Source organism: Panthera onca, chromosome X (assembly GCF_046562875.1).
Source record: "Panthera onca isolate mPanOnc1 chromosome X, mPanOnc1 haplotype 2, whole genome shotgun sequence".
NCBI classification, from domain to species: domain Eukaryota; kingdom Metazoa; phylum Chordata; class Mammalia; order Carnivora; family Felidae; genus Panthera; species Panthera onca.
The window spans coordinates 116704141-116728663 of record NC_138357.1 but is presented as its reverse complement, the minus strand read 5'-3'; the positions used below and the strand labels follow the sequence as shown (position 1 = coordinate 116728663).

Genomic DNA, 24523 nt, shown 5'->3' with positions numbered 1-24523 from the left:
CCTATAATCAAACTGATCTGTACTGATTGTATCTGGGCAAGTTACTAATCCCCTCTGTGCCTGTTTCTTTATCTGTGAAATAGGATAAAAGATACCAGTCCCAGGGCGCCCGAGTGGCTCAGTCAGTTAAGCATCCAATTCTTGGCTTCAGCTCAAGTCATGATCTCACGTTTTCGTGAGATCGAGCCCCACATCAGGCTCTGCACTGACAGCATGGAGGCTGCTTGGGATGCTCTCTCCCTCTCTCTCCACTCCCCCCACCCCCACAAATAAATAAATAAACTTAAAAAAAAATAGCAGTTCCTTGGAGCATTATTCAGCACTAAAAAGGAATGAACTATCATGCCATGAAAACACATGGGGGAAACTGCCATGCATATTACCAAGCGAAAGAAGCCAATCTGAAAACGTTACATGCATCCTGTATGATTCCAACTATTTGACATTCTGGAAAGGGCAAAACTATGGAGACAATAAAAATATCAGTGGTTGCCAGAGTTTAGGGGGAGGGAAGGATGAATAAGCAGAGCACAGAGGATCTTTAGGGCAGTGAAACTGTTCTGTGTGATATTCTAATGGTGGATACACATCATTATGCATTTGTCCAAACCCACAGAATGTAAAACACCAAAAGCAAACGCCAATGTAGTCTAATGGACTTTGGATGATAATAATGTATCAATGTAGGTTCGTCAGTTGTAACAAATGAACCACTCTGGTTCCAGATGTTGACAGTGGGGAAGGCTGTGCCTGTGGGGGCAGGGGATATATGAGAACTCAGTGCTCACCGCTCAGTTTTGCTATGAACCTAAAATTGCTCAAAAACACGAAGTCTGTTTTCTTAAAAAAAATCAATATTCAAATAAGCCAACATTTTAAAAAATCTCATAGGTGGTTGTGAGGATTGAATGAGCTATAGATTAGAGGTCAGCTGATGCCCATTCTGATTTTGTAATTTACTTTCAAAACAAACTATCATGATTTGAAGGTGTATAAGGTTATACCTCACTTCAGAGCTCTGAGTTCAATTTAAACTAGTCGACCATGGTCAAGGCAAGTAAACTGAAGCCATCCAAAATACACATGAAGCCATACAAAATACACTGAGCCCAGGTGGCTCAGTCGGTTAAGCATCTGACTCTTGATTTCGGCTCAGGTCATGATCTCACGGTTCGTGAGTTGGAGCCCTGCATCAGAGTCTGTGCTGATGGTGTGGAGCCTGCTTGGGATTCTCTCTCTCCCTCCCCCACTTCTCCTTCCCTGCCCCAAATAAATAAATAAACTTAAAAAAAGTATACAGATATAGATATATAGATATACACATACATATAAGTATATACTTTTATACACATATGTCCCATCCCAAATGGCTTCCCTAAGTCCCTGGACCTACCTTTGTCTACACACTACAGGTGATCACATCCAGTGCCATTGTTCCCCTTCCCTAGCCAGCTGGCATTCCATTGACTGCAGCTAAATTTAGCATAAAAGATTCACAATCAGTGCAAACCCAGAATGGTCCTCCTGTGGATCCACAATACATCTGAATATTCGCCTCTTTCCACTCCCACTGGCCCAGGTGGTCATTATAGGGGTAATTTCTTCACAGCTCCCCCTTACCCACTCCTCTGTTGATTTCTTCTGTTTTGATAAGTGCCCCTCCTCTAGAGTCAGACAGCCTGGGTTCAAATGTTCACTCTGTTATTTACAACTCTGACCCTGGGCAACTTTTTCAGCTTTTCTAAACCTTGAATTTCCCTACCTGTGCAGTCCACAGACATAATAATAGTGCCCGCGGTATACGGGCATGTGGGCATTTACAAAGAGAGTGCCCAAGTGCTCAATGAAAGTTAGCTGTTAGCATTTTTCACAGCACTCTGCTCACCATTCAATCAGCTCACAAGTGTTTATTAAATGTCTATTATGCTTGACATGCTCCCAGGTCCTGGGGCTATGGGGATGAACAAAAAGGCAAGACCCCTGCCCTCTTGGACTTCACCTTTCCTATGGGATTAAGGGGCAAATTGAAGCCAGCGTGCGTTTTGTCAGTTGAGAGGAAAGAATGAATACTAGAGGTCATATCTCCCCGAGCCGCAGCTGGACTAGGAACAGCAATCCAAGGAACCCGTAGGATTGCAACTCCATTCGCTTACAAGTAAAGACGTAATTACCAAGTGTACCTAATGAAATCTCCAACATAAACACAAAGTCAGAGGAAAGAGCACCCGAGCACCTGTTAGCATGATCTCATGGCATCCACCTTCTCAGGAGATCCCTGCCCCAAATCTTGCCCTTAAAATCCCTCACTTGCAAACCATTAGGGAGTTAGGAACTTTAGAGGATTAGCTCCCTGTTCTCCTAGGTAGCATCACACCAATAAATAGCCTATCTTCCTTTACTGCAAAAAGCTCAGTGTCAGTTTTTATTGGCTTGCTGGGCATGGGTTGAACAAAGTCTCATTTGGTTCCGGTACAAAATGAGCACTGCTGTAACTGTAACTTATACTTGCACTGTGACATTATTAAAATGACTTCCTGGGGTCCCTCTGTAGTTCAGGGCTCAGGTCATGAACTGGTGGTTCCTGGGTTCCAGCCCCGTGTCGGGCTCTGTGCTGACAGCTTGGAGCCTGCTTCAGACTCTGTGTCTCCCTCTCTGTCTGCCCCTCCCCCGCTTGCGCTCTGTCTCTCTCAAAACTAAATAAACATTAAAATATTTTTAAATAAAAATAAAAATAAATGACTTCCTATTTGTGAAAGTTAGCAAAATCAAAAAATGCCATTGAAAACAAGAGTGCATTCATGTGAAGTCTCATTATGTGGTTGTCAAAAAGCCTAAGAATTTTTCATAAAAAATTCCCTTATATACAAGGATATAAAATCGAATACATGATCTCAATTATATTTTTTAATGAAAACTTATCAAAAGTACCTCAAAAAGCTAAATTTTAATACTTAGGTGGTTGGGCTGTAGGCAATTACTACTTTTTTATATTTTCAAAGGCACAAGATAACCTTTTTTAAGCACATCAGATATTTTACAATGTTCTTGAAAATGTAACTTAATATCGAAGAGACACCTACTCCTTTCGACTTGTAAGCAAGGCAGTAAGTTTGAAGCAAAGTTTTAAAACTGTAAGAAAAATCAGGCTCTTTAGGCTACTTCCCTGAATCTATATGTTCTTCCCCATTTGAAGACTAAAGTTTTCATTTACTCTTTTTTTTTTAATATGCAGTGAACGGAACTGTTTGTAAAACAGTTTGTAAAACAGGAGTGTGTAGAGCTGCTCTGTCTGCTGTCCAATAAAAACATTACAGGAACCACCGGTGTAACTTTAAATTTAGTAGTAGTAGCCGATTTAAAAAGTAAAAGAAATAGATGAAGTTAATTTAACAATATCTTACTTAACCCAATGTATCCAAAATAGTATCATTTTAACATATAATCAATATCAGAATTCATTAGTGAGGTATTTTACAACCCTTTTTTTTTTTTTTTGTACTAGTCTTCAAAATTTGGTACTTCGAGCACATCTCAATTCAGACTCGCCATATTTCCAACGCTCAAGAGCCACACGTGGCCAGTGGCTGCCACACTGGACAGCTGCGGGCCTTGAGCAATTAAAAATGTCAGAAGCACCAAGACACACCTTCTCAGTGACAGCCATTTAAAACGTATTAGTCACAAACAAGAGTACTTCCTGAATGATCCCATTTTATTAAGTTCTAAAGCAGGCAAAACTAAGCTATTATAGAAATCAGGCAGGTTGGGGAGGGGTGGATTGACTGGAAAGGGGCACGAGGGAACTTTCCGGGGTGATGTAAATGGTTTACGTCAAAGTTGGGGTAGCGATCACACGGGTGTATAATTTGTCAAATCCCTGATCTGCACCCTTAAAATGGGTGCATTTCGTTGCATGTAAATTACACATCAAATCCGTAAAAACTGCTGCAAAAAGAAAGCTATTTTGTAACAGCTGCGTACTTAGCCACAGCGCGCCCTTAGCAGCTATTCTGGGGAAAATGCTAGGGTCGTTGTTTAAGGAGTGCACCAGGCGGGGGAGGGGACAGAAAGGCCATTTCACTCCACGCGGGGCTTCACTTCCGCCAACGCCATCTCGGGTCTCTCCCGGCTCCCGAGGCCAGGGAGAAATGGAGCCCGGGGCGCAGCCTGCCCCTGCGCCCCCTTCCGAGGCCCGTGCGGGGAGAAGCGCACCCAGGGGACGCGACGCTCGGGAGGCCGGATCGCGGGGCCGCCGCACGGCAGGTTCCGACGGCACTGGGCGCGGGCAGGGCAGCCCCGGCCCCCGCCCGTCCGCCGTCCGCCGGCAGTCTGCGCGCGCGGGGTGCGGGGACGCGCCCGGCTGCCGGCCCCTCTCGACTCGGCGCGGGCGCCATCGGCGAGCGGACAAAGGCGCCCGGCCCCACGTGCGCGCCGGGGCTGGGGGCTCGGAGGCCCTGGGGGTCCGGGGAAGGTCCGGGAGGGGGGTTACCTGCGGCGGTGGTGGTGGCGCCGGGAGGGTGGCCAGTAGGGACGGCGCGCTCCGCCCCGCGGCGGGCCCGCGCTCACCTGTAGGGCTGGGGAAGGGGCCGCCGCTAGGGGTGTCGCTTGTAGCCACCGGGTCCTTCCCGCTGCCCGCGTGGGCCTCGGGGTGCGCGGCGCCCTCCTCGCCCACCTTTCCCTCTCCTGCTGCTGCCGGCCCCGCTGACTCACGCTGGTGAGCTTGGGGTTTGCACCCGCGTTTGTGCAATGTTCCAAAACAAGCACCTAAAAAGTGACTCCTCAGGCACAGACAGCTTCCCGCCACCCTCCGCCCTGGATGCACTTGGCCCCAGGCCTCGTTCAGCCCGGGGACTGCTCCTCCCCTCCGTGGCTCACTTAGCAGAGGCACTTCGGAAGCGCGGGTGAACGCCACGTTCCCGGCGAGCCCCTGCCTCTAGGCAAGGCGACACCCTGGCTTGGGTCCTCCCGTCCAGTTCTCACCACTGTAAAGAGCTTCACGCTGTCACAAACGTTTGTGGAACCCTTACTGCACTCCAGGAACTGCAGGAACGCTAAGAAGAGGACGCAAATAAAACTCGATTCCTGCCTTTGAGGGGCTTGCAGTCTGGAGGCAGCTCGACACGTCTGTTGAAATCATTAAAGTTCCTTGGGGCGCCAGGCTGGGTGGAGCCTGCGACTCCCGATCTGGGGATTGTAGGTCCCAGCCCCATGTTGCGTGTTGCGATTACTTAAGAATACAATTTTGGGGACTCCTGAGTGTCTCAGTGGTTAAGCGTGGGACTTCCGCTCAGGTCATGAACTCACAATCCTGAGTTCGAGCCCTGCACAAGGCTCTGGGCTGACTGCTCAGAGCCTGGAGCCTGGTTGGGATTCTGAGTATCACTCTCTCTGCCCCACCCCCACTCGCCCTCTGTCTCTCTCTCTCAAAAATAATAAACATTTTTTAAAGTTTTAAATAAAATATTTAATAAAACAAATCAGTAAAGTTCCTCAAACACTACTAGTGAAGGGGAGAGGGGGCGAAGCTGGGTTGGGAAAGGACAATCAGGGCTTCCAGACTGTTTAAGAGTATTTGGAGGATTTCTGGCGCCTGAGTGGCTCAGTCGGTTGAGCTTCAGACTTGGGCTCAGGTCATGGTCTCGAGGTCCATGGGTTCGAGCTCTGCATCAGGCTCTGTGCTGACAGCTCAGAGCCTGGATCCTGCTTTGGATTCTATGTCTCCCTCTCTGTCTGCCCCTCCCCCACTTGTGCTCTCTCTCTCTCTCAAAAATAAACATAAAAAATATTTTTTAAAAAGTGTTTGGAGGGGCGCCTGGGTGGCGCAGTCGGTTAAGCGTCCGACTTCAGCCAGGTCACGATCTCGCGGTCCGTGAGTTCGAGCCCCGCGTCAGGCTCTGGGCTGATGGCTCGGAGCCTGGAGCCTGTTTCCGATTCTGTGTCTCCCTCTCTCTCTGCCCCTCCCCCGTTCATGCTCTGTGTCTCTCTGTCCCAAAAATAAATAAAAAACGTTGAAAAAAAATTTAAAAAAAAAAAAAAAAAAAAGTGTTTGGAGGCTGGCTGGGGCTGGGAGAGGACACACGTTTTTAAGGCAAAGGGAGGAACACAAACCGCTGAAGGAGAAAGGATCTAACTAGACAATAGAAGGGATGGGAATTGAGATAGAAGAGTTAGGAAAGTGGTGAAAATTGTGAATAATCAGCGAGAGTCACTAGAGTGCCAAGTGAGACAAGTGTCATTGAAGACCTAGAGGAGTCATAACCACTGTTGCGTAACGGTGGCCAGCTATGATTTTGCCAGCTATATAGGTAGATCTATAAATATGGATATTTATGATTAAAGCAGTTTGTGGGCTGAGTAGAGGGAAAAAGAGTGAGGCAGTTAAGGGCCTGAGAGAATCTGATTATGGTAATGCACTAAGAGTCTAGTCCACGCAGGGAAGGACTGACAGCAATGTGGAGCTGACAGACTAGAAGAAAGAAAAGAGAACTAAAGACAAAGGGACTATGGGAATAAGGGAGCTGGCACATTGTCACCAGAGTGTGGGGTTGGCATTGGAGACTTCAAAGGGTAAGTAATTCCAGGAGATGATACAGTTTAGGGTCTGACAGCTAAAACAGAGTCAAATGAGATGGGCACCACTGAAATTGGACCTAGCACCCACCAGGCTGGTGCGCGGGACAGTGAGGGCTTTGAACTTGGATGAGCCAATGGAGGCCAAGAAACCAAATCTTCAGCGAATGTGGATGAGTGATCCCAAAGCTAATAGATGACAGCAACAAGGATGGTTGGAGGGTTGTATGGCAAAAATTAGATGAGTTTCAAAGCAAAGGGGAGTTTCTCTCCACCAAGGATGACAGAGTAGTGTCAAGGAAGAAGCAGGAAGGAGCTAGGGACGGTGATGTCACCTTCTGGAAAAATAAACAGAGGCTCCACTCAGTAGGAACTGTATAGAAGCCCGAAGTCTTCATGAAAGCCAATAAATACATTTTTTGAAAAGGAGGAAACACCTTTGAAGGCTGGAGGCATGGAGAGGTTTGTTATGAAACAAGTCTCCCAGAGGATCCTGTGGAAAGAACATTTATGAAATGGGTTGACATCAATGGTGATACTTACCTGCCACATATGTAAGACTTCCTTCCACATTTCAATACTTCATTCCCTTTTTATAACCAGGACAATTACTATGATCCCCTTTCTATAATGAATAACCTGAGGCTTAGAGATGTGAAGTTTCCTGACCAAAGGTACATTAGTTAATATGAGTGGCAAAGTCACTGTAAAACATTTACCCCCAAAGCCAGATTCTTCACCACAAGATGTGGGGTCTTATCCTTATCTTAGTCTATTCATCTATGTAGCTAACAGATAAAAGATATTTTGTGAATACAAAGGGATTACTATGATAACTATTGTATTATTAATCCAAAATTGTTGGGGGGGGAGAGTGGATCTAGCAGAAAAACAGATTTGATAAGAGGATTCAGATTGACTGATTTGGGTGGGACAAGAATATCCTCATTCAACAAGTGTTTATTAATGGCCTACTACCAGCATAGCAATAAGGATAAAAAAGAGATGATAAAGAAGTCTGCCATTAAGTAGATGGCTCATGCTCTTTTACAGTCTTTTTATTTTGAAGAATTCTACCTTTCAGAACAATTGTAAAACTGTCTGTTCCCTGGGAAACACAGCCTTCACTGTGGTTTTGGGTGCTCCTGGAGATAAAGCAAAAGTAAAGTGGAATAGGCTGGGCCCTACCTCTGCTTACTGAAAGCCCAACCCCCCCCCCCCCCCCCCCCCCGCCCCTGGCTGTATATTTTTGCAGGTGAAGAAACTTGAAGGGCAGAAAGGACAAATAACAAGTCAAGGTTATTCATTTAGTAGATGGTGAAGTTAGAATCTTCATTCCTGTAAGCTCCTGACTGAAATTCTAGGCTCATTTCTATCATATTTGAACCAAATATCCCTTCTCAATAAAGTGTTGACCACCTTCAGGTTCTCACTGACACAAATCCTAGAAAACATTGGTCCTAAGAGGTCTGACTCTAAAAACAGGCAGGAATGTCATTAATGCCACTGAATTGTACCTTTGAAAATAGTTAAAAGGGCAGATTTTTTAATATATATTTTATTACTATTTAAAAAATTAAGAGTAATATACCAAAACCATTGAATTGTACACTTTAAACACATTAATTACGTAGTATGTGAATTATATCTCAATAAAGCTGTTTGGGTTTATTAAGCTAAAGTCCTGGACCTGAATTGTAAATATACCTCAGGCTGGAAAACTGGAGAGCAGGGAAATCAGAATCATAATCTATCACAATCTGTCCCCAAGTATTCACACAAGTCACTGGAACTAAGTTACTCTTTTCAAAATGGTAGGAGGAGGAATCATGGGTGTCCTTTGCCAACGGATTGCTTGAGACTGTGCTTGTGAAATATGTTCATGAATTGTTTGGAGGGGTAGTTGTTTACTTGACTCGTTTTTTTGTTTATTTACATGTTATTATGGAAAAAAATAAAAGTATAGAGCAGCAGACATAAAGTATAACCACCAGCTTGGACAACTGTCAACCCCTGGACAGGCTTGTTTCACCTATATCCCTACCCATTTCCCCCCATCCTGTATTAATTTGAAGCAAATGCCAGACATCCTATCATTTCGTTGGTAAATATCTCAGTACAACTCTCTAAAATATAAGAACTCCTTTAAATACACACAATACTACCACCACAATTTAAAGATTAACAATCCCTATGTCCATCAACACATAAATGGATAAACAAACAGTGGTATGGGGCACCTGGGTGGCTCAGTCAGTTAAGCATCGGACTCTTGATTTCTGCTCAGGTCATGATCTTATGGTTCATGGGTTGGAGCCCCACATCGGGCTCCATGCTGACAATGCAGAGCCTGCTTGGGATTCTTTTTCTCTTTCTCCCTCTCTTTCTCAAAGAAATATTCAGGTTTTTTAACACAGCCTTTTGTTAAGGCAGAATTTTAAGACAATTCTGACACATGCCACAACATGGATGACCTCAAGGGTATTCGCTAACTGAAATAAGGCAGTCACAAAAAAGACAAATACGGTATAATTCTACTTACATGAAGTTCCTGGAGTAGTCACACTCATAAGAGACAAATTGGTGAGTGCCAGGGGCTGGTGGGAGGAAAGAATGGGGAGTTGTTTAATGCATTTTGCAACTCACAGAGCTCTGGAGATAGTTGCACAACAATGTGAATGCACTTAACGCTACTAAACTGTACACTTAAAAATGGTTAAGATGATACATTTTATGTGTATTCTACAATTAAAATTTTAATGTGACGATTCGTTACTTTCATCAACTATCCATTGCTCAAATTTCCAATTCTTATAAACGTCATACTTTTTCTCCCAATGTTTGCTTGAATTAGTATCCAAATAAAATCCACTGGTTGTCATGGGTTATGTCTCTAAATTCATTTCTAACCTATAGCTTCCCCTTCCCCTCTGTTGCAATTTATTTGAAGAAACAAGGTCGTTTGTCCTGTGGTTTCTCACAGCTTAGATTCTGCTGCCCGCATCCCACGGGGTCCTCTAACGCTTTCCTTAGTCTGCTGTATTCCCTGTAAATTGGTCGTTGGACCTAGAGGCCCGGGGCCAATTTTGATTCGGACTCAGAAAGGGGCTAAAGACCTCCATTTCTGCGTGGACGGCCCAGCGTGGCCTGACAAAGCGAGGCTGAGCCAGCAGCCAAGCTGCTTAGAGTGACAAAGACCCGTTTACACGGCAGGGTCAGTCACCTAGAAACGCTGGGGAAGGAGGAGAGACGACAGGGCGGGACTACGCTGGGAAAAACCTTTGTCCGCTTTCCACGCACGTCATAAAGTTACTGAAATAAACAGCCCACGGGGGCGGGGCCTTTGGTGGAAGTGACGCACGCGCGGCCGGCGGCGGAGCTGCCATAGAGACTGGGAGACGGATAGACAGGCTGCTCGCGGGTCGCATTTCTGGCCGTCTCCCCGGGAGACAAGCGTTGTGGAGTCGCTAGCCGGCGGTGCTAGTTAGGGTCTCCGGTGACCCGGACCGCGGTAGCGGCACCGCGGGCGGGATGTTCCGGAGTTTGAGCAGTTGGTTTGGCTTGGAGCAGCCGGCGGCGGGTGGCCGGCAATCTGAGGGAGACAGGCAGCTGGAGGGAGACGCTCCACCCCAGAACTGCTCCGAAGCGGTGACCGAGTCGGTGGAGGGGGAGCCGCAGCAAGCGGGGGACCAGGAGCTCCTTCACCAGGCGAAAGGCCTCGGCAGTGAGTCTCTTCCAGCCCTCGGGACCAGAGAGTGTAGGGGGATGCCCGCTCCCTCCTCTTGACGCCCGGGGCGCAGGCCCGACTGCTTGGGGGGGTGTGGAGAGGGTGGAATGGGAGGAAGGTGTGTCTGTGGGTCCTCTTGGGACGGGAAAGGTTGGTGAGGATCTGGGCAAGGCTGGAGCTTCATCCAGCAGTCAGATTGTGGGCAAGTTCCTGGTGACAGGTCACCGCCTTACGAGGTGTGTAAACATTGGGAGCCAGGGCCTCCGCAAAGCGGTGTGGCTCGACGTCTTTAGGTTTGACAGGGAATCTTTTTTATTCATTTCTTGAGCTTTCACCTCCACACCCCCCACCCCCAGGACGGGGGGCGTTGGGGAGCTTAAGTCGGTTGGAAAAGTGCCCTTTTGCGTCTGTAGCGCCGAGTGTGTTGTCTGAAGTAAATTGCGGGAAGAGTTACCGAAGGCGTCCCTCAGGCTGGTTTAGGTGCAGCGGAATTTTTTTTTAAGGCGGGAAAGTACTTGTGGATTATTGTCTGGGATGCAGGTTTCAGTACCGGATGGCTTGTGGACGATTTCTCATTTAATCTGTTAAACACCTCTGTGAGTTGGGAGAACAAGCCTACAGTTACTGGCTCAAAGCTATGGCAAATGGTAGAAGTGGAATTTGAACCCAGGTCTGTCTCATTTGAAAGGCCGTACCCTTTGCGAGCCACAGTCTAGTTAGGGAGGACAGTGAAAGTAGTAGGCTTGAAACATAAACACATCACTCTGGTAATTCTGATTCTGGAGACCTTGGCGGGCTTAAATGATCAAAGAAAACATCCTTGAGAAGGTGAGTCCTAAAGCAGGTGGCACTACAAGCGAGAGAACTGTGGCAAAGGTAGATAGTAAATTTAGCAAGCATTTTTAAAGAATCTGCTAAAAGGCAAGAAGAGCATAGGGGAGGCTGGAGTCTGAAAGTGGAGAAACACATGTTAGAATAAGAAAGGCACCAAACCGGCCACCTGGGTAAGCGTCTTGATTTCAGCTCAGGTCCTGACCTCATAGTTTGTGAGTTCAAGCCCCGAGTCAGGCTCTTTGCTGACAGGAAGGAGCCTACTTGGGATTCTCTCTCTCTCTCTCTCTCTCTCTCTCTCTCTCTCTCTCTCCCTCTCTCCCCTTCCCCGGCTCATGCTTACCCTCTCTTGTTCTCTCTCTTTCTTTCTCATAAATTAATACATGAACATTAAAAGAAGAAAGAAAGGCTGTAACATTCAAAAAGTTTGGGGGAAGGGGCAGGGAAAATAGATCTAATGTAAAATCATGGCAGTACAGAACCTCAGCTCAAGGCCCCCAAACAGTGCACAAAAGAAATAAAACCAAGTGCTGTACAACAAAATCTCTAAAGAGGGAATAACTGTTTCCTGTGTAGAAAATTGAGGAGAAACAAACTTGCCATTTTCAAAAGATGTCAGATGAATTGGACTAGAACTAGAGAGGCTATGTTAGGTAGTTGAGATGGATACAAGTGGGACCATGTTAGGAAAAGCAGGGTATGGGTGTTTACTCCATTTCATACAACATAGAGAGCCATTTTCGTTGATCTTCAGGGAACTAGCAAAAGTCGCTTCTGGGGTGTCTGGGTGGCTCAGTTGGTTAAGCCTCCGACTTGGGCTCAGGTCATGATCTCATGGTTTGTGAGTTCGAGCCCCACATCGAGTTCTCTGCTGCAGCGCAGAGCTAGCTTTGAATCCTGTCTCCCTCTCTCTCTGCTCTTCCCCCACATGCTCTCTCTCAAAAATAAATAAACATTTTTTTAAAAGTCACTTTTTTTTTTTTTTAAGTAATCTCTACACCCAACTTGGGGCTTGAACTCTCAACTCTGAGATCAAGAGTCACATGCTGGGAGCGCCTGGGTGGTTCAGTTGGTTAAGCGTCTGACTCTTGTACCCAAGGGATACAGGAATGCTGATGCATAGGGGCACATGTACCCCAATGTTTATAGCAGCACTTTCAACAATAGCCGAATGATGGAAAGAGCCTAAATGTCCATCAACTGATGAATGGATAAAGAAATTGTGGTTTATATACACAATGCAATACTACGTGGCAATGAGAAAGAATGAAGTATGGCCCTTTGTAGCAACGTGGATGGAACTGGAGAGTGTTATGCTAAGTGAAGTAAGTCATACAGAGAAAGACAGATACCATATGTTTTCACTCATATGTGGATCTTGAGAAACTTAAGACTGTGGGGGAGGGGAAGGGGAAAAAATAGTTACAATCAGAGAGGGAGGGAGGCAAACCATAAGAGACTCTGAAATACAGAGAACAAACAGGAATGATGGGAAGCGGGGGAGAGGGGAAAATGGGTGATGGGCGTTGAGGAGGGCACTTGTTGGGATGAGCACTGGCTGTTGTATGGAAGTCAATTTGACAATAAATTATATTAAAAACAGTGAGGACTTTATCATCAACTTGAAACTTCATGTTTGTATTTAGTAACAAAGTCCTGAATATTCTAAAATAGATTTATTTTCAATATGGATGTCTACTTTGGAGCCTAATGCTCCCACCTCTTTCTTTCCTCACCAGACTCTTGGTGTTTGGGGAAGCTAAGGTTAGCTGGAAGTACTACCATGAATCTACCCAAGTGGGAGTCAGGCTCAGAGATGTTTTAATTTCATGTTTGTTTGGTTTTTTTTTAAGTTTATTTATTTTGAGAGGGAAAGAGTAGGGAAGGGGCAGAGAACGAGGAAGACAGAGAATCCCAACTTCCCCACCCACAGGCACATTGCAAATGTCATTTCCAAATAAGAGAGCTCTTTTGGTTCTGAAATTTATGTGATTTTAAAAAGATGTAAAGGTTCTTGTTTACACACAAACCTTCAGAAAGATAAGAGAGATGATCAGATATTTTCTTATTTCTACGTACTGATCCTAAAAGGTATTTTGTCTTTAAAAAGACTCATTTTTTAAAAACTGAAATTAGGGGCACCTGGGTGGCTCAGTCCATTAAGTGTCAGACTCTTTATTTCAGCTCAGGTCATGATCTCCAGGTTCATGGGATCCAGCGAAGAGTCTGCTTGGGATTTTCTCTCCCTCTCTCTGCCCCTCTCCCACTCTCTCCTTCTGTCTTTCTCTCTCAAATAAATAAACTTTAAAAAAAAAAAAAAAAACCTGAAGTTATGGGGCGGCTGGGTGGTTCAGTCGGTTGAGCATCCGACTTCGGCTCTGGTCATGATCTCATGGTTCGTGGGTTCAAGCCCCGCATCGGGCTCCGTGCTGACAGCTCAGAGCCTGGAGCCTGCTTTGGATTCTGTGTCTCCCTCTCTATCTGTCCCTCCCCCACTTGTGCTCTGTCTCTCAAAAATAAAATAAAAGTATTTTTAAAAATAAATAAAATAAAATAAAATAAAATTTAAAAAACCTGAAGTTAAACACCTCTCAGCCTGACAACCACTGAATAGATTCATTTCTTTAGCCTTTTAAAATCTACACGGACTCTCCTGGGAGCCCCATTTGTTCTGTAAACATTTGTTGAGTGCCTGCCTTCAGGGCTGGACTCTAAATACTTCTGGTTCATGGTGATCTATTTGTAAATGTAGGCAACTCACCAGTTACAAGTGGTGGACACCCAGGCCTACATTCCATTCCGTCACCTAAAACCAAACGTTCCCATCCTTGGTCCTCCCTCCTGATAAACTCCAGCCTCCTAGGATCACCTGCTTCGGAAGGAGACAGTTGATAAGGGAACTCACTGAAAAGCGCCTCCCAACCTCCCTGAAGGCCTCATGCCTCAAAGTAACTTATTATTCAGTGCAAACTGGTTGTTTGGTTTTTGTTGAAGTCGACCAAATTGAAGGTTTATCTGTACTTTTTTTTTTTAAGAAATTTTTTTTATGTTTTTATTTTATTTTTGAGAAAGAGACACAGTGAGAGCAGGGGAAGGGCAGAGAGAGAAGGAGATAGAATCAGAAGCAGCCTCTAGGCTCCGAGCTGTCAGCACAGAGCCCGACGTGGGGCCCGAACTCACGAACCATGAGATCATGACCTGAACCGAAGTCGGAAGCCCAACCCATTGAGCCACCCCGGCGCCCCTGTACTTTTTTTTTTTTTTTTTAAAGGAAAGTCCATACCTCTGAGAACGTTCAATACGTGAGTCGTTTGCATAGTTTAAACAAGTGGGAGAGTGGCCAAAAATGAGCTTTGGCTTTTTCAAAACCATCCCTAAGGTCAGTCCATGCCCAGAAATGGAGGAAGGGCCATCGTCTCTTCTCCTTTGAAAAGTACTATTAGTAGGGGGTGCCTGGGTGGCTCAGTCAGTTAAGCATCTGACTCCATTTTGGCTCAGGTCATGATGTCATGGTTCATTTGGTGAGTTTGAGCCCTGCATTAGGCTCTGCACTGACAGCGCAGAGCCTGCTTGGGATTCTTTCTCCACCCCTCCCCTGTTCTCAATCTCTCTCTCTCTCTCTCTCTCAAAAGTAAATAAATTTTTTTTAAAAAAAGAAAAATGCTATTAATATTTGCAGTGGAACTATGTTAATTAGGCTATCCTCTTTTTCTGTAGGGAAAGTGCATTTCAAGTTCTAGGTGCCTAACTTGCTTAGTGTACGACTAAAAGGGCTCCAAAAATTAGTGTGTATATAGGAAAATATACGTCTGCTTTGATACAGAAGTAAAATAACCAATTCAGTGCTGATGACAAACTCTGGCTTACCATGAAGAGGACAGTACAAATGGTCAAGAGCTTGGATCCCATGGCTTATGATCAATACTAAACAGAACTGGGGATTTTGGCTTGAAGAAGAAACTTAGGGGCATTGCTCAAAATTCTGAAAGTTTTTTTTTCAGAGAAAAGTCATTTTATGTTAGTTAAAAGGACAGATCTAAGTCTGAGAGGTAGGAATGACAAGGCAAATGAAAAGATTTCCTAATTAGAGGGGATAACAGTAATAATTGGCTACCCGTTGAAGTCACATGCTCCCTATCCCTAGAAGTGGGGCTACATGGATAAGAGGTTCAATTAGGTAACCTCTAAAGTCCTCCAACATGAAGGTTCTAAAATTTTATGAAATACAGTATTTTGCGCCTTAAGAATATTAATTTTCTAAAGCTTTGCCTTAGAAATCACTATCTGCTCATTTTCTTTCCTGTTCTAGCAGCAAGCAAACTCTACCTTCTTCTCTTTCTTCTGATAATTTTAATGCTTTTTCTAACCTTTGAGAACCTTCCCACTTTATCTTTTTTTTTCTTATGTTTATTTATTTTTGAGAGGGAGAGACAGAATGCGAGCAGGGGAGGGGCAGAGAGAGAGGGAGACACAAATCCGAAGAAGGCTCCAGGCTCTGAGCTATCAGCATAGAGCCTGATGTGGGGCTTGAACTCACAAATTGTGAGATCATGACCTGAGCCAAAGTTGGACGTTTAACCAATTGAGCCACTCCGCGCCCCCCACTTTATCATTCCATTTAGTTCTTCAAGCCCTTGTCACTTGCTCATCTGACATGAGGCAGTGTGGGATTTGGGGCACAAGCTTGCCAGTTAGAAGCAGATAGCCTGTGTTTGAGTTTTCTGTACTATTGTCTTTATTGTGATATCAGTTGCAAATTACAGAAAAATCAGCTGCAAATTACGGAAAATCTAACAGAGGCTTAATAAAACCACCTTGATTGTGTCGGAAGTCCCCAAGACCACCCCCAGCTTTGATAAGCTCCCACCAAACTGGGGTTGTTTTGCCAAGGAGGAAGGGAATAGGCATTGGCTAGGCCATCAGCAGAGTCTGCCACTATCTTAATGGGCAAATCATTTATCCTCTGTGAGCCTTGGCTTACCTATCTGTAAACTGGGCAGATTACACCTATTCTTCCCAGGATGATTATGAGTCTAAAATGAAGGTAAAATGACTGCTTTCAGTGTTTGAAATTTGCCCCCTCCTTTCATAAGGTTGCTTAGTCTTGCTCACTGGACACATTTTATTTAGTCTTCCTTTTCTTTGGTTGCTGCTTCACTTGAGACCTTCTCTTTATGCCTGTGTTCTCAAAATGGACATTGTACTCCTATTACTTCCTGTTAACTCTTATCTTAGTCTCAACTTTTTCTTTTTTTTTTTTTTTTTTTTTTTTTATAATTTTTTTTAACGTTTATTTATTTTTGAGACAGAGAGCATGAACAGGGGAGGGGCAGAGAGAGAGGGAGACATCAACTTTTTCTAACCATGTAGTTAAAACTGCCTTTAACTTGGTGTCAGCCGATATGTTAATTTGCAAAACTAATAAGCCACTTCTCATCTTCATGAGCTTTCTTACCTGAAAATCTCCTATCATGCTTTCCCATGCCCCCCCTCCCTCTGACTTCACAATCCAGACCACTCTCTAATTACTCCCTTCTCTGAGTGCTTCTGTTTAATGATTATTCTTGCTCCTCTTGTCTTTGAGTCTTTTATTTGGTTGGAAATGGGCATTCCTTGAGGGCGAGAACTATACTTTCTCCAGTGTTCTCTGTGTTCAGTGTACTGTACCTCATTAAAATCTGAGAATTGAGATATTTATGCTAAAATACCAGATTTTATTTATTTATGTATTTTAAATGTTTATTTTGGAAAGAGCAAGAAGGGGAGGAACAGAGAGAAGGCGAGAGAGGATCTGAAGCAGGCTCTGCACTGACAGCAGCGAGCCCAATGCAGGCCTCAAAACTCGCGAACCACAAGGTCACAACCCGAGCCGAAGTCAAACACTCAACCAACTGAGCCACCCAGGTGCCCCTAAAATACCAGTTTTTATTTATTTATTTATTTATTTATTTTTAATTTTTTTTTTTTTTTTAAGTGTTGATTTATTTTTTGAGACAAAGCCTGACTGGGGAAGGGTCAGAGAGAGGGAGACACAGAATCCAAAGCAGGCTCCAGGCTCTGAGCAGTTAGCACAGTGCCTGACGTGGGGCTTGAACTCACGGACCATGAGATCATGACCGGCGCCGAAGTTGGACACTTAACCGACTGAGCCACCCAGGCGCCCCTAAAATACCAGTTTTTAAATGGCAGTACTCCTTGGAATAGAAATGATGATTCTTTTTTTTTTTTTTAAGTTTTATTTATTTTGAGAGAGAGAGCAAGAGAATGTCTGTGTTGGAGAGGGGCAGAGAGAGAGGGAGGGAGAATCCAAAGCAGTCTCTGCACTGTCAATGCAGAGCCTGATGCCGGGATGTTGGGCTCAAACTCATGAATCATGAGATCATGACCTAAGTCGAAAGCTCAACTGACTGAGCCACCCAGGCGCCCCATAAAAATGATGATTCTAATTAAAAACATTTTCCTGAGGGCTGCCTAGGTGGCTCAGGGCCGCCTAAGTGGCTCAGTCGGTTGAGTGTCCAACTTTGGTTCGGGTCATGATCTTGAGGTTCACAGGTTCGAGCCCCGTGTTGGTCTCTGTGCTGACAGCTCAGAGCCTGGAGTCTGCTTCAGATTCTGGTCTCCCTCTATCTCTGCCCCTCCCGCTTTGCGCTTTGTCTATTTCTCTCTCCAAAATAAACATCAAAAAAAATTTTTTAACATTTTCCTGAGAGAAAATCTTAAAAGGAACCCTGCTCTTTTAGAACTTCAGATTTCTTTGACTCTCTGCAAAGAATATTATTACAAAATAATCTGGCTGTCTACCCAATTTATTGTAAATAGACTAATCATAACCAAACAGAAATGAGGGACTTCCCTAAAACCCTTCCCTAAAACTTACTATGTTGCCCCCCATTTGTCCATTCAACAAGGACTTATTGGTCACTCACTGGGGATACAGTGGTGAATCAGACAGCCTTGGTCCCTGCCCCAGTGGAACTTAGGATGGGCCCTGAGTCTGTCTGGGAAGACAGATCCACCAAGTAATCAATAGAGTGTCATGAATATTGTTGGTTGGGCAACACAGGTGCTGAGGGAACACATCTCAGGAGCTCCTACTCCAGTCAAGGAGCCAGGGAACATTTCCTGAGAAGCGATATGTAAGTGGAGATGCACAGTATATGCAGAGTTAAGTCGGATAAAAGGAGGGAAGATAAAGGTGGTTCAAACCTAGGAATAATGTATCTGAAACCTCCTTGGAGATACTCAAGAATTTCTTGGGATCATATGAATGTAGAATAGGAGGGGGAAGAATGGTGAGAAGGAGACCACAGGCAAGTAGTGTCCCGTTTTATAGTCACAATGGGGTGTTGACATCATGGACAGGTGAATGCCACCAGACGTAATGGGAGAAAGTAGACTCTTTATGGTAAAGGCTATGGAAAGTGGAAGAGAAGGTCATTCAGATGGGGAGATAGTACTGCTGCTCCCAGGTAGTGGTACAAGTTACCTGATTCTCTGGAAGTGATACCAGCCACCAGTGAGGATTTAATCTGGTGTGCCAAGCTCCCTTTGCCATTCTTATCTGGGTTTTCTCCCTGAGTGTTGTAAGAGTCAACCCACCTGCCCCTCAGCACGTGCAAGTAGCAGAGGCAAGAGTGCCCTAACTTAGAGAGTATCTCCCACTAGATGAGATTGGAAGGCAGTGGCCCAGGAGCATCCCCCAGCGGGTCCAGCTTCAGGACCTGCCTGAGGTTGCTTCCGGCAGCCTATGTTGTATACATTGTGGACTTCGAAATGATATTTGTTTACATACAGGCCTTTATGTTGCGGTTGCAATAGAGCTTTGATACATAATGTCTTTTCGGGTCTTTAGAAACATTAACTTTGTGCTTTTGTAAAGGTGAAAGTTTATATGTTGCGGTTTTAATTTTATTCTACATATTTGCTCATTATTATTAGTTAAGAAGGACTTATATTTATATTAGGGCTTGCCAAGATTTCTATTTATTAAAAATTCCCCCAGATTTATCACGAGATGGGTTAATCTAGGGAGGGAGGGACATTTTTTCTTTGAACAAGAGGGAAGGAGAAAATAAAATAGGATATTTAGGGTCTAGAAAGGAAGGAAAGTGAAAAGGAGCCTTGATCTTATTTGTGAAGTTGGAAGGGAGGTTACTTGCTGAGATAAGTTAGAACAAGAGACTACTGGGGGAGAAGGGAGGCGTATGCTTAACGCTCTTTGCAAGAGATGAATTAAAGGCCGGGTATGGATGGCCGGCGGGTCCACCCAGAAGGTGGGGTACTGTCAGTGCTTCTCGTTTCACGTCCTAGTTAACAAGAAACATGCCCTATGGTTGAAGATTTGCATGAGAGCTCTTTAAGGGAAAAATCACAAATGTAATAACCATTGTACTTGAATGGAGCATAGACTGTCTTTTATTCTTTACAGACTATCTATTTAGCTTTGCAACTGCTGCTACAAAAAAGATAACTGAATCAGTTGCTGAAACAGCACAAACAATAAAGAAATCAGTAGAAGAAGGAAAGATAGATGACATCATTGATAAGGTACATTTCAACATCTTTTCAAATTGATTAGCAGCTAAATATAATTATCCTTTTTTATGAACGTCATTAATCCAAGTAGGATATCATATTCTGATAAAAATATTAATTGTTGAGACTCTTGGAGGTTTTTTTCTTCTTTTTGTATAAGAAGTAGCAATGATTTAAATAACCTTGGTTTTAATTTTAATATATTCTGAAATACACTGATACTTTTGCATAATACTGAACTTTTTATATTGTGAGTTTAATTTTAAACTGTAACTGTTTCCAAATATTTATGCCTTTGCATCATTCAGTTAAGTTTTAAAAGTCCCATTAGGAATTACATTTTCAGACTCTAAGGAATGAGTTTGTTCATTTCCTGCAGTGGTAGGGTGTAGGCCTGGGGAATTTCATTTATGTTTGTAATTATTTGAACTAAGGAGGCCATCAATTAAACTTCAGATAGCTTGTTATTTAGCTGCTTTGCTGTGTGTACTACACGTTAGAATGAGATTTGACCTGGCTTTTATTGTTTTTTGGGATAAAACAAAAATTCAATTTTTAACTCATTTTATCTTTGCATTTGAAAAGATAATCCATCATAAAAAAGGTTGTATACTTAAAATTCAAAACTATTGAATTGATTTTCCCTTTTGGTGGAGAAAGGGTGAAGTATCACTTTTTTAACCTTTTTATTTGAATAAAATTAATGTCTCAAATGACTTCACAAATCTTACATGTAATAAGCTTCTCGAAGTAATTTGACTCTTTATATATTTTTTAACAGACCATTATAGGAGATTTTCAGAAGGAACAGAAAAAATTTGTTGAGGAACAGCATACCAAAAAGTCAGGTATGATATCGGTTTTTATACATGACTCACCTACCAAATTTTATTGAGCACCTATTAATGTGCCAGACACCACACTGAGGCGCTGAGAATACAAAAATGTGTAACAGCCCCCATCCTTCAGGTAGCACAAAGACTAGTGGGGAAGTCAAGCTCATAAACCTTTGGGGTTTAAAGGAAGGGAGGAAATTGTTCCCACGGAACTGGTGACAGCCCCTCTGGGGAGCTGGCTGTGACAGAGTGAGCATTCATTTCTCATTTTATAACATGGCCAACACACTGTGTGATATACACATAATTGGCACTTAGCAGAAGTTGGCTCCCTTCCCATTCTCTTCAGGAGATAAAAACGAAAGAGCTTTCTAGAGGAGTGACAGAGGGCCATGAAAAGTCATGGAGTGTTTGAGGAAGTTAGTGCATTTCATTACTGACAAATGCTTGTTTAAATGTTTGCAGTTACAGGATCTCAAAATGTCTACTTTTACTGTTTGGATGTACTCAAACACAAAACCGGCCTCTTGTCTTTGAATTTGGCAAAAGGGTAAAACAATTCCATCAGTTTGAGCAGTGCCACAAATTCAAAAAGAGCTAGTTAGTCCTGTGGCGGGTCAGGCAACTCAAAGTGGAAAGCAGCTTTGGGGACAAAAAATCTATACAAATTAGCCTACCTTAGGATAGCAGAGAAAGTGATCCTGGCTTGGAGACTTGGGGTAGGAGCTGGTCAGGGCCTCTGAGATAGGAACTTTGAGTGAGCAGGGGAAAGGCTCAGAGGCACTTTCAGTTTTGAGACACCCATTAGACCCCAGGTGAGAGGAACATGTACAAAGGCAGGGAAGGGAATGCAGGAAAATTCCATTCCTCGGTTGCACAAGTCATATTTCAAAGGCCCAATAGCCACAAGGGGCTAGTGGCTTCCATATTGGACAGTGCAAACCTAGAACATTTCCATCAGTGCAGAAAGTTCTGTTGGTTGGCACTGCTCTAAATTAACTGAACGGGGTCCAACAGGAGCAGTTGATTCCTGTGTGAAGCATGCATGAAGAATTCCATCTACTGATACAGATTAGAAGTCAATTTGTGTAAAAACCATGAGAGTAGGTGAGCTCAGTGAGAAGTGTGTCGAGCATGAAGAGAGCTGAGCAGAGATCTAACAGTGTTGGCAGGAAGGAAGGAATGGGAGAAATTGACAGTTCCTGAGTGCCTGATGTTTACATGCAACATCTTCTTTACTAAAAGGTAGGATCAACAAGGTTAATTCGCTGCAGGTTGCTCAGCTGGTAAGTGATGAAACAAATCTGCCATCAAAACCAGTGCCCGTTTACTTACCAAGAAACAACAGCTAGGAGAAAGAAGCAATAGAAGCCCAGAGAGGGGAGAATTTCAAGGAGAGTTAGGTCGGCTAAGAAGTCCATTTACAAGGACCATGAGGAAAGGCACCATGTGAGTGTTCCTTGTGCATTTGTTCATTTAACGGTCACAGGAACTCAGAAGTACTTACTCTTATCTCCATTTCACAAAGAAGGAAACTGGGCCTAGAGAGAAAAGAACTAAGCACTGTCCGTGGGTTGGACAACCAGGAGGTTACTGGTCACCCTAAAAAGAGCAGTTTCAGAGGAACAGGGAGGCAGGGAGTGTCTCATCCATACCGGTAGGTTGAGCCTTGAGAGGACCTCATCTGAGGGTTAAGTAGTACCAGGAGAGGCCACCCAAGGTGAATAGACTTAAATTGGAGGCCAGAATATTAAAGCAAATAGTGTTTTCAAGGGGCTTTACCCCAATTTTTTTAAGTATGAAAATATGCTTATTTTATCTTATATTTAACAGGGTTTGGATTATAATTGCCACCATTTGCTTGTTTAAGATGAGCCTAAGAATGAGCCAGGTGTCTGTCTGTCCATATGTCTATCCACACATACACATAACTTTTCTATCAGTTGGTACACAATAGGATGTCTCTTCCATTGGACTTTTGCCACATGACAGAAAAGGGCAGGGGTGTTTTGTTGAAAATACTAGGACCCCCTGCATGTATCTTTTGTGCTGACCTCCCACCTCCACAGCCCCAGCTCAGATGGTAGCCCCAGTTCGGATGCTCACTGGCTTTGTCTCCACTATTTCCTACTTGCTGCTCCCTCTGAACACCCCCTACACACACCCAGCACTAAACTCCTCCTAGACCAAGATCACCTCCCAGGTCTCTGCAGAAGACCCCTGGGACTCACCTCTCAGTGGCTGCATTTGTCACCCAACAGTATAAGCCTGATGAGTTGTAATCCCCTTCTTCTTGTGAGCACCAAAGACAACATGTCTGTTGTAGATCCCAGCCCTGTTGTTTACTTCCCGATTTGCCCGTTTATTTGCTTTCACTCCTGACAACCCTCTTCTCAGTTCCTAACTGCTTATCACCTTTTGTCATGAATCAAGTACAGTGACTTTTTCAAAAGAACTTTTTATTTGAAAATAATTTCAATTTACAGAGCAGTTGCGAGTATAAAGGGAGTACTGAGTACGTGGCAATGAGAAAGAATGAAATCTGGCCTTTTGTAGCAATGTGGATGGAACTGGAGAGTGTGATGCTAAGTGAAATAAGCCATACAGAGAAAGACAGATACCATATGGTTTCACTCTTATGTGGATCCTGAGAAACGTAACAGAAACCCATGGGGGAGGGGAAGGAAAAAAAAAAAAAAGAGGTTAGAGTGGGAGAGAGCCAAAGCATAAGAGACTGTTAAAAACTGAGAACAAACTGAGGGTTGATGGGGGGTGGGAGGGAGGGGAGGGTGGGTGATGGGTATTGAGGAGGGCACCTTTTGGGATGAGCACTGGGTGTTGTATGGAAACCAATTTGACAATAAATTTCATATATTAAAAAAAAAAAAAAAAAAGGGAGTACTGAGAACACCCATACCCCCTCTCCCTAGATTGTTGGTTTTAGTCCAACTGCCTTATCCTTTACACCCTTTCTCCCTCTGTGTGTGTCTTTTTGTTCCACTCAATGTGTGTTTCCTAAGAATTAGGGGTATTCTCTTACATAATCACCGACCAGACAGTTACCAGCTTTAGGAAAAGAACACTGATACGATGTGCATATTCTAATTTTGTCCATTGACCCAGTAATGTCCTTTGTATGTTTTCCCCCTCAATACAGCATGCAGCATAGCTTTCCTCATGTGTCTTAGCCTCTTTTAATCTGCACCAATCCAGGACCTTTGTCTTTTAGGACATTAATGTTTTCAAAGGATATTCTGCCCCCGCCCCCTTGGCCTCCTTTTTTTTTTTTAAATAGACCTTTCCTAGTTGGGCTTTGGCTGATATTTCCTCATGATTAGATTCAAATTATGCATTCTTGGCCAGAATACTACATAGATGATGTTGTGTCCTTCTCAGGATAGCCCATCTGGAGGCCTACGATGACCATCTCTTTTTCATTGGTGATGATCATTTGGGTCACTTGGTCAAGGTGTTGTCCAATTTCTCTACCATATAATTCAAGTAATTTTTTACCAAATGCGTACATGCTTTAGATTCATATCTTAAGTCTAGGAATTATGATGAATGTTCATACTTGGAGCTCACTAATAAATTGCCACATTGATTATGTGGCAACTTATTCTTTCAAACCACGATTGCAGTGTAACCTTTGTAACATGTTTTTCTCTTTTTTTCTTTATTATTAAAACCTTTAGAAGCAGCAGTGCCACCATGGGTTGATAGTAATGATGAAGAAACAATTCAACAGCAAATCTTGGCCTTATCTGCTGTAAGTACCTCGTGATTCCCTGTATAGAGATACTTTCTTCCTATCATGACTTTATCCATAGAATGTTTTTCTTCTATATAGTATTTAAAATGTTTTGAGATACTAGAACTGTACACATCAACTTTCGCTGGTTTTTCCCCCTAAGTTCCCCCTCCCGCCAAGTTTTAACTTCTCCTTAAGTTCTTTTTTCTTAACAGAAAAGTATGATCTGTTACACAAAATAATTATTTCAGCCTTAAAAGGATTCTTTTATGT

General features: G+C 43.7%; 2 protein-coding genes across 5 annotated transcripts in view; one reads left to right on the top strand and one right to left on the bottom strand.

Moving 5' to 3' along the window:
• The window catches only part of CTPS2 (CTP synthase 2), a 105956-nt gene extending 96182 nt beyond the window's left edge, over positions 1-9774 (bottom strand). Inside the window, exons 1-2 of one of the 4 annotated variants that reach the window (XM_081793010.1) lie at positions 9347-9774; positions 9113-9167 (exon numbers count right to left, since the gene is read on the bottom strand). The gene's annotated coding sequence lies outside the window, so the exon portion shown is untranslated. Of the gene's footprint in view, positions 1-4489; positions 4843-4980; positions 5107-9112; positions 9168-9346 lie in introns of those variants that run through there. The other 3 variants (XM_081793011.1, XM_081793008.1, XM_081793009.1) reach the window with 3 other exon arrangements.
• A 170-nt stretch (positions 9775-9944) lies between these two features.
• Positions 9945-24523, top strand: part of SYAP1 (synapse associated protein 1) — a 31297-nt gene continuing 16718 nt past the window's right edge. Inside the window, exons 1-4 of the mRNA XM_081793012.1 lie at positions 9945-10294; positions 19557-19675; positions 20445-20511; positions 24195-24268. Of these exons, the coding sequence (XP_081649138.1) occupies positions 10102-10294; positions 19557-19675; positions 20445-20511; positions 24195-24268 (453 nt within the window). The 5' untranslated portion in view covers positions 9945-10101. The remainder of the gene's footprint in view (positions 10295-19556; positions 19676-20444; positions 20512-24194; positions 24269-24523) is intronic.